At 30.7% G+C, this 10,960-nt stretch overlaps 1 protein-coding gene across 6 annotated transcripts; it reads right to left on the bottom strand.

Moving 5' to 3' along the window:
• Window positions 1-229: 229 nt before the first annotated feature.
• Window positions 230-6,109, bottom strand: LOC130813791 (uncharacterized). 6 transcript variants are annotated; one of them, XM_057679669.1, is made up of 7 exons: window positions 5,611-6,109; window positions 5,175-5,268; window positions 3,079-3,152; window positions 2,811-2,867; window positions 1,199-1,429; window positions 930-970; window positions 230-669 (listed from the first exon to the last, which is right to left on the bottom strand). In XM_057679669.1, the coding sequence occupies exons 1-7, from the start codon at window positions 5,719-5,721 to the stop codon at window positions 477-479; spliced, it is 801 nt and encodes a 266-aa protein (XP_057535652.1). In that variant the 5' UTR covers window positions 5,722-6,109; the 3' UTR covers window positions 230-476. The 6 variants fall into 6 exon arrangements, 4 of the variants coding, with proteins under 4 accessions (XP_057535652.1, XP_057535653.1, XP_057535654.1 ...); XM_057679671.1 differs by having other exon boundaries at window positions 528-665; XR_009042232.1 differs by having other exon boundaries at window positions 560-665; window positions 930-1,024.
• Between the last annotated feature and the right edge of the window lie 4,851 nt (window positions 6,110-10,960).

Consider the following 10,960-nt stretch of genomic DNA (forward strand, 5'->3'; position numbering starts at 1 on the left):
TTCTATAATTTTTCGATGCGTATAACTAGAGATATAACGATTAAATTAATATATTAGAACGTGTAAAACTTTCCTTGAATACAAGTAAAAGAAAAAACAAAGAAAGTATTTTTATCTGATCCACATAATTGAATAATATCCTCCCCTCATTCCTACATTTCTTCTACTTTGTAAATCTCATCTTTTATCCTTATAACAAATACTACCTCAACTACTCCGCACTGTCATACAACGGATAATGGCAATTGATTGAGAAAAAATGTGGATCTTCATACATGAACACCAAAAAGATTTTGGAAAGGGAAGCAGATGGGCGTCCTCTTAATTGCTATTACATGTATAAAATCAAACTACTACAAAGTAATGATAAATCTTCAAGCCTTTTGAAATAACATTGTACAAAAATCTCATACAACACAATTCCTAATGTCAATTTCCAAACGTGAAATTCGACAAACCATCACAATGAGACTTGGTCAAGTAGAAATGCCGAAGAAATCATTCGAAGACACATCATGTTCGGAAGCACTTTTTTGCTTTCGACCATGTCGTCTTCTACTATTATTACCGCCATTATTAGTGCTACTAGTAGCAAAACTACCACCGTTTCTTGGAGTTGTTCCGATAAGTTCCTTTGTGTTTGTCCAACCTCCGCGGCATTCCATCTGACTTTACAAAACCATCCAAAAAAACAAGGAAAAACATTAACCTTGAGTTTTGTGACGAAAAATCGAGTTTTAGCTCTTAAAACTCGAATCATTAAGGTGTAACTTCAAACACGCGTGTTCTATTTATACTATCGTTTAATTTAGACCCAGATGAAGCTAGCAAACAACGATGAGATAGGTACCGATTTGCCTAAAATTCGGCCTAAGGTTTGATTTCGATCATCTACCTAGAGCTTCTACTACTACTAGTGATTTACTCACCAGAAGGAAAAAATGAATTTCCAGCTCTCATCCAATCCACCCTGAAACACAAAAGATCAACTTCCCCAACAATTAAGTTAGACCTCCAAACAAACCTGTGTTTAAAACCCAAAAACGAAAAGAAAAATTGAGTCGTTTCACCAACCGTAATTGCTAATTTTGTCTCTAAATCGATCATTAACCTAAGGGACTCGATTACAATAATTAGGTGGTACTTAAATTAGAAGATCAATTATCGTTGTCAGAAGTGAGGAATCTGTATTACTTACCCCTAGTGAAAAACTTTGATAGTTGGTATTGAAGGATGATGATCCTTCAAATTTATTCATTTGGGATGAATTTCGCTTGTGAATACTACATGGACCGTCGAGTGGACTTCCATACGACGATGAACAAAGGTTCATCCCTTGTGAGGTAGACGCTAAGTGATCATGATTGTCCCTTTGAAACATCTCCTCGAACATATCCTGTAATTGTTCGAAGCTTTCCTCACCATTTTCCTGTAATTTCGCAAGTAAAAACAGTTAATCCTCTAGCATAGATCGTTACATACACATCCCAATACTTCATATATCGTAAATAAATTAACCATCATCGAGTATTAATTGTACATTTATGGGGATAACCAATAAGGTTGATTGGAATGTAGGCTAGGTGATTGAATAGAGGGGAATTTAAGCCCGGGCTTGCCAAGGCCATGGCCCCATGCATTTGATTAAATCGGAAAATGCTATTGATATTTTTTATTCACGTCGGTTTAACATACATTCAAAGGTGAGTTTTCAGCCCACCTTATATTAGTTTTCGGATTCTTCTCCACAGCAACTCCACACCCTTTATCTCAAAAGATTGAGATCGTCTATTTTAATTCATGATCATGAGATGTGAGTAAATTTAACGAAGTTGATTGTCACTAACATACCAATCACCCTCCTCCTTTATCTGGTCCCCAGAAGGCTAAACCTATGTATTAATAAGTTTCGGATGATCGTGGATCAAGCCAAAGGATTCATAAAGCGAAGTTCATTCCAAGGTGATAATACAACAGCTAATTCGAAAACGAGAAGAGGCATAAAACATGCAAGAAAGATTTGATAAATTTCCCAAAATCTAAGGCATTTAGGAGGAAAAAAATGCCTGAAAATAACAAGCCATAAAAGACAGCAAGTTGTACGCAAAAAAGCAAATACTAGTCAGAAAACACTAGACAATGGCGTATGCATCAGTCTACAAACTGGACCACAAAACTGAAGCATCTATTAAAGGTGTGGTTAACCTACTATAACTCTAGAAGTCAGTACTCAACCAAATTGGTCACAAAATCTTTAATAAAAAAGGACCTAGATACTATCATTGTCAAGGAACCAATCCAACTGAAAATTTATTTTCGACAGTTGTTAATATGGTATGTCACTGGTTCAAATCTCAACCACCCATCAACATTCAGTGCCAGATATGATGAGGGCCTATGTTGTATCTGCATTTTTAGCCCAAAGGATCTGCAAGGGACATGTTAGAGTATATAACATATTGTGGGACCTCAACCATCAGCTGAAGTACTTTTGGTTGCGTTGATTCCTTGACAGATAATTAATGCAACTTTTTACAAGTTGATCATTACATAACATGACTGCAGATATGTACAAGAAACAGAGATGTGTATCTTATCCAAAATTTATAATAAAGTGATATAATAAGTAAAGTAATGACTTGCATTATTAACTAGAACTAGAAGTCTAGAACTAGACATTTACATTATCAGGTGCTGTACTTTCAAGTGTGTGTAGTTTTTGTGAATGTAAGTGAAGTTATATGATTGCAAACATGAATTAATGACAATGATTGATGCATTTTGGTGAAAATTTGAGCATACGAACTTACGCTCGGTTTTGTTTCGCTCATCATGCTAACCATCTCGTTCAAAAACTCGCCCATTCCCTGTAAGTTTAGCGAGCATTAGTGATTTGCACAACAAAACTACATGTTTAATATTGTTTCGGCGTTTGGATAAATGATAAAACCATTTTCTACTTACGGGTTTAGGAGGGTTCTCGTGAATAGGTGATTTGATACTTTAACCATCAACTTAATGAATGATTTAAGACAAACATAGAAAGTATGCATAATCACAGGTAAAAAAAGGACTCACATGATTGTTTTCGTCATCATCTTTGTCGTAGACTCCAACGTCATACAAAAATCTTTTTGTCTCATCGGATAGAACTGTTTCAAAACCATAACATAATCATATTTATCAAGTTTATAATCCTTCCCCTCACCAACAATTAATCCATTCCCTAAAACCATGCCATGTACCTCAAAACCCAGGGCCAAACCACTAAGTAAAGCAATACCATCAATATGTTATGAGGGCGATAATAGACTGATGTAGTGGGGCCTTATTGGACCCCACTGCTCCAAACTATATAAGTACAAGCAATTGTTATGTGCGCTAATCCAATACTAATCACCTCAATTAATCATCATAATGCAAATTATTTCCAATTCTTTTTGTTTTATTTGGCAATTTTATGACAACTTTTTTCTACAAATAAAATATAATAAAATAAAAAAGGTATATTCTTTTTATTTTCGGGGATGTAAATATAAAATTATTTCCAAATTTTAATAAAAAAAAATAAAATATTAAAAAGAAAGATACTAAAACAAGAAAACTTTAGTGAAAGAATGAATAAAGGTACAAATTCTCTAGAAAGCAATTAGTTAACCTAGTCCTAAACTCTTGATACTATAAGACGTTCACAAACTTTATAAAGTAGATAACAGTCATGTCCACTTAATGACCTAATTTGCTTCTAACATTAAACCAAATTGTGTTCCCACCATTTTAAAGTGTCATTGGACATTATCCAAATAACAAATTATTCACCATTTTTTTTTTATTCAGAAAAGATTGTCGGACAACATTTGAGTTTGATCCAACTATTTCAACAATAATTCTAAATTTTCAATCCACCCCTCATCTATGGATGGTCATGGTCAAGTTTGAATGGGTCTGAAAATTTTACACCTAAATATAAATTCGTTACGTTAGGATAAATATAATATATTTAAAATATTAAATAAATCTTAATCTAAATATTTATAATTTACCTTTTTTAAATACTTTTATCCTTTAATTACATCTAAATTGGATTTATAATTCATATATATATATATATATATATATATATATATATATATATATATAAACTTACTTCAAATAAATATAAATTAAACTATAGCCTAGCATTAGGATATGATCAATAAAGTTTTTAAAATGAACATCCCTAACAAGTAAAAATCATCTCCTTTTCAACATAAAAGTCTTCTATTTTATTTTTATCACTCACATTAAAACGGTTATAAAACCCCAGAGGTCCAGACCCCGACTTTGTGCGAAATACTTGTTGAATGACTATGACCATAAAGGTTATAAAAGCATATCCACTTTAAAATAAAATTTATTTTTATTATTAATTATTTTTTATATAAACCTACCTATTTAAATAAGTATCGTTGTAAATAAACTCAGTTATTATTTATTCTTAATTGTTTGACTTAGAAAGAAGCTTCAAAGATGATTTAGATTTATTTTAGCAAATATATCTAATAAATAAATTTATTTAAAAATAAATAACAGATTAAATATATTTTTTGATTGATCAAGAAAAATTAATTTATTCTTGTCAATTACCTAAAAAATAATGGAGTGAGTAATAATATTTTTATTCCAACTAGCAAATCCTTAAATGGAGATATCAATTAAATGAATTGACATTATTTAGAATGTAGCATTAATATTTTATTATACAAAATTATACCAAAAGTACGAAATAACTAAGGTTTAACTGGTAAAATAACATGGATTATATTATAGGGATATTTTTTTTAGCTGTTTTTATTTGATCAGAATATTACTGTAATACTTCCTCCCTTCCCAATTAGTTGCGTTTGCTTTTTTATTGTTGTTAAATGCACTAATTTCATCCTTAATATTTTAATTATATATTATAAAAAATACGAAACAAATAAAATTTCAATTGACTATATTTTAACTTATAGATTAAAAAATAATTACAAATTAAGAATGATGAATGAACAATCTAAAAATCCTAATGTTAGCGAGGAAATCGGAACGGACGAAGTAATAGTATCCCTATCAAAATGAAACATGAAATAACAAAATTACATATTTTTTTTTAAAAGACAATATTTCAATGAAATACTCCAATAAGTAATTACCAGAATAAGCCTCTTGAATAGCTTGAAATTTCATTTTTGCTTCTTCTACAAACTTCAAATTTCCAGATGCTGAATAGCGATCTGGGTGCCATTGCTATCAATATCAATGACCATAAAAAAATTAAAACCTAAATCATTCAATCAAGTATGAAAATAAACAAAAAAATATTAAAATTCCCGCAAGTATGTAACATATCATATTGCCTTCACAATGACTTAAACTTTGAATTGAATTACAGTAACAAAACCCGTATAAGAGTAGGGTTAACTGCATACAAAATCCGATAAAATTTCATCTTAAAACCGAATGGTAATAAAAAGGTAACCCATCAAACTTATATGTCAGTCAATCTCTCAAATTATTCCATATAAAATCATATGCGTGTTATTTTTCAAACGAATTCCTTAAATTGAAATAAAAAAGACAAATTCTAACCTTAGCAAGCTTTCTATAAGCATTTTTGAGTTCAATTGGAGAGCATTCTTTCTCCAAGCCAAGTACTTTATAGTAGTAATCATCATTCTTTTTCTCTCCCCCGTTTGCCATTTTTAGAAAAAAAAAAAAAAAAAAAGATTTCACCCGTTTGTTGTCGACAAATTTGATATAAATTTGGTCTATAAATAGAAACCAATATTTATATTTTGAATAGAATATTTTGGTATGCAAATTGTAAGAAAAAGGAACATATTTTTTTGTAAGAAGGAAAAACAGAGGAAAATAGAAGATGATCACTTTCTGTAATTAAACGCTAAGACATTAGAAGTCTCCAGAAACCGCCACTTTAAATAGTTTTTAAATGGTGATGTTCCTTTTTTTGGATGATCAACGGCTGTGGTTCAAACTTGGAGGGTTTAATAGAAGACCAAACACAGATATTTTTGTTGTACTAATTTTTTTAGGGGGGAGGGTGAGTTTTTATTATTTAATGGAAAGTGGGAACTTATACGAGATTTATAGATGCCGATTGCTGAATTTAAAAATAAAATAAATCTTAGTTGGGATTTTTTATAATAATAATTAATAATTCGTGGGTGTAATGTAAAATTAAGTATATCCAGAAGGTTCTGTTTCAACTGTTTTGGGTGAGCTAATGGTGGTCCATTGATTTTTTTTATAATTAACATTGCTTGAAAATTAAATAAAAATTTAAATAAAAAGTAAAAATAGAAACAACCATGGCATTAAATTATAGGGCTTGGTTTTGGAACCTTGACTTTTTGTTTTATCGAATAATTAAGAAAATTATTTGATAAATAACTTTTAAGCTAAAATAAAAGATTTTTTTGCATTCTTTTTATTGGTTTTCGCTTTTAGTTTATTTTTTCTAATAAGCAACAAATAATTGATGTATAACTTTTATCAAACATCTTCATAACGACTGACTTAAGCAGCTAGTTTAAAGAGTTGGCTTATCAACTAATGTTTCAATTAATCAAATCAACCAATAGCTCCAATAAAAGGTCATTTCTCAAACAGACTCATATGTGATATACTTATTTGTGCCTTTAGTTTAGCATCAAAGAGAAAGTGATTTGTTTATAAGAAAATGTGGTTATTTGGTAATAAATAAATAGAGAAATTGAATTGTGTAGATAAAATTAAACGAAAATAAAATATATTGATAAGATAAAAAAATTAATAATTAGTTTAAATAAAAAATAAAAATAATGTAAAATAAAAAGAGTAACCTAGAATTAAAAATAATGCTAAAATAAGAGGAACGATAGAGAAATATACCCATTTAAGTTTGTAAATTGTACAAAAGGTTTTGCTTTGATTGCCTTTTTAAGTTGGTGGGTCAAGTTGTAGTCTTTTCAATATGCAAATTGCAAAGGCATCTCCTTATCAATTGACAATTATAATCATGACATACAAAAGTATTCTCTTAATCATAAACTAATTTTTCATAAAATACGATGCACATGATTAATGCTTTAATCATACGCCATATTCAACAATTTATTTTGGTTCTAAAATAAATTGCTACTTCATTTTTCTATTATACTCATGTAATTCATAGATATGATAGTTTGGTTTATGTTAAAAATTGAAGTGGAAATGTTAGTAGATAGTTATATAACATTTTATATATTATATTTTCAGATAATATGATAAAAAAATATTCAAATAATCCAACAATTTCTAATTATTCTCAATTATTGATTAATAACCATAAATAAGCTTAATTTTAAGGGTGCTTTCATAGAAGAAATCGATCGGATGGTCTGCTATAGCATGTTAATTTTGCAATAAAAAAGTAAATTATAATAAAATTAGAAAAAAAGACATATGATATTTTTTTTAAAAAAAGTCATTTTTTGTTTTTTAACATGTTTTTGTAAAATTTTCTCATATTATACTTAATTTTTTGTTTTATTAAATACCTGCTATAGCAAGTCATCCGATTATATGGATTATATTGTAAGGAAATCAAATTACATAATTATCCATAATAATTTTTCAAAAAATTAATCTTGTGCTTATTAATGAATAAGTAAGATTATTAAGCTATTAATAAAAACAAAAAACAATTATACTCATGAACCACCTATACATATAGGCATGAATTACACTAATAATTTTATGTGGACATCTTTTATAGCTAATTAGTATGAAAATTCATGCGATGTACGAATTTATGAGGTAAGAAAAAATACAAACATATTGTTGTGATTAAATTTATCGTATATATGGTTTTTTTAAAGCAAAAATTAAATACTGATTTTTCTAAAGTTATTTATAGAATACGTCACTTTGTCGTTCAATTAAATATATCAAATTCTATGTTGGAGCTGATGACTTGTCATCCGCTACGGTTTTATTTTTTTCTCTGTAATTGACTATATATAGCACAAGGCATTAACCCTCTTATTTTAGTAAATGACCTCATGTATATATATAGGCTATTTTTTCTTTTTTTGAATAACATTTTTTAATTCCAGAAAACATTCTTCTCCCATCTTCCTTCTTCTCCTCCTTCTTTCTGATCTTCTATGTTTTTCCTTGTTTTGTTTTTGCTGATTTCATCATGGTATCAGACTAAACCCCGATCCATTCCTTGCTTCCGCCTCACAAAATTCAGGATGTGTGCATGCCACTATGGAGTATAATTTCTTGGAAACTTCAACGAAATTGCTGTTACCTGCATGTGCATCAAAGAACACTTTTATGTTGACAAGTGTATTTGTCACTGTATTATATTTTCATTCCAAGAACTTCCATTAGTTTTCTGCATTTTTTTTATTTTATTTTTTTTCCGAAACGCTAACCTCCATTTTTCACGCCAATTTCAAGAAACGATGGCTGATTGAATTCGATTCCTTTCCTTGCAATGCAGATTGTTGTAAGTTGAATTGTTGAAATTTCTTGTTCATGATCTGTTTTCTTGTTCTTCATTCTTGATTCTTTCTCTTCATTTCTGATTACTGATTTCATCCTTATTCATCTAATCCAGTTCAAATTCGTTATAAGTTTTTTTTTTTTTCTTTTGATCAATTCTTTTCCTGTTTTTCATCTTTCTTACATTCTTCTCAAATATGTCTTCTAATCCTCTGCTTATGGCTGAACATTCATCACAAAATTTTCCTCAAAGTCAAGATTTCACCAGTCCATACTACTTACATCCTACAGACAGCACAACATGTCAATTAGTTTCCATCAAATTCAATGGGGAAGGTTTTGGAGATTGGAAGAGGTGTATGTTAATCTCAATTTCATCCGAAAACAAGTTAGGTTTCATTGATGGTAGTATACCTGAACCAACAACAGATGATAAATTGTATTCAGCATGGAAAAGATGCAATGATCTAATGATATCCTGGATCTTGTTCAATCTTGATCCAACTATTGCCAAAAGTGTGCTATATCTGCAAACAGCCAAGGACATTTGGGACGATCTTGAAGAAAGATATGGCTATGTATCTGCTCCGCAACTCTATTCCCTCCAACAACAAGTTTCTGAGATTATGCAAGGCTCCAAAAATGTTGCTGGATTTTTTACTGAAATCAAAGGAATATGGGATAAAATCAGTGAAGCATGTCCTTTACCTGTATGCACATGTAATCAATGTACCTGTAATCTAACTCAAAAGATCTTCAAGCAACAGCAAGATCTCAGGTTGATGCAATTTCTCATGAAATTGAATGATGAATTTGGATCCGTGAGAGGAAATATCTTGATGATGAATCCCCTACCAAATCTTACACAAGCTTATAGGTTACTAATGCAGGAAGAGAGACACAAAGCACTCACAACTGCAAACAACACTTCAGCTGTTGAGACTGTTGCCTTGGCAGGCAACAAAGGAAAATACAATGATTACAAACCATATTCACAAAATCTTGGATACTCAAGAAACTTCCTACAGAACAAAACTAGAGGAGGAAGGTTTATGCAAGGCAATGGTAACAAAAGACCACCTAGTAGCTATTTTTGTGATCACTGTAAGATACCTGGTCATAGCACAGAAAGGTGTTTTGAGCTTCATGGATATCCACCAGGGTACACTGCTTACAAGGACAAAGGAAAAAAATTTGCAGCAACATGTACAGATGAAAACCAGTCTCATCAAAAACATCAGACTACAACAGACTCCTCCAAAACTGATCAAGAACAACAACTCAGAACTTACCTTCTTAACCTTCTGAATAAACCTCAAAATGATACTGAAGCTGATACAAAAACTGGTATTCAAAATGACAATGATGTTCAGGCTCTCATGGCAGGTATACCTTATTGTTTTTTAACCTGTACAAACAATACTTGGATTCTGGACAGTGGAGCATCTGATCACATGTGTTCTGACTTGAGGCTTTTCTCTACACATAATTCAATCTTGCATACTAGAACTAATATTACTATCCCTGATGGTAGACATGTCTTAGTTCATAACACTGGCACAGTCATATTGAATGAACACATCACTTTATATAATGTCCTACATGTACCTGACTTTCATTACAACTTAATTTCTGTAAACAAATTATGTGTTGACAAGAAGTGTACAATAGCATTCACTGCTGATAAATGCTTTATACAGGGCCCTTCAATGAATGTGCCACAAGTTCTTGGTAAAGTAAAAGCTGGTCTCTACAATGTTCAGGCTGGTTCTTTCATACAATCAACTGCTTGCATCTCTGTTATAGAATCTGCTAAATTGTGGCATCTAAGATTAGGACATGTTCCTTTTGATCACTTAAAGCTTGTTCATCCTGACATACACTTGAATCCTAATAAATGTGACTCCATATGTACTATATGTCCAGCAGCTAGACAAACTAGATCTTCATTTCCTATAAGTAGCATAAAAACTGTTAGAAAATTTCAAATGTTACATTTAGATGTTTGGGGTCCTTACAAACACTGCACCTATAATGGATGTAATTCTTTTCTTACTATAGTTGATGACTTTACTAGATCCACTTGGGTGTTTCTTTTAAAATCAAGAACTGATGTTACTAATGTCATTGCTCAATTCTTGAAGTTTTTAAATACTCAGTTTGATGCAAAGGTTGAATGTATAAGGTCTGATAATGCTCTCGAATTAACTGAAGGATCAATCAAACATCTTTATCTCAATCAAGGTATTTTACACCAAACCAGTTGCAGTAACACACCTCAGCAAAATGGTGTCGTTGAAAGAAAGCATAAACACCTCTTGGAAACAGCAAGAGCCTTACTTTTTCAATCCAAGCTTCCAATTAAATACTGGGGTGAATGTATACTGTGTGCAACTTATCTCATAAACAGAATGCCCCTCAAAAGCCTCAATTTCATCACACCCTT

The sequence above is a fragment of the Amaranthus tricolor genome, chromosome 5, assembly GCF_026212465.1.
Source record: "Amaranthus tricolor cultivar Red isolate AtriRed21 chromosome 5, ASM2621246v1, whole genome shotgun sequence".
NCBI lineage: Eukaryota > Viridiplantae > Streptophyta > Magnoliopsida > Caryophyllales > Amaranthaceae > Amaranthus > Amaranthus tricolor.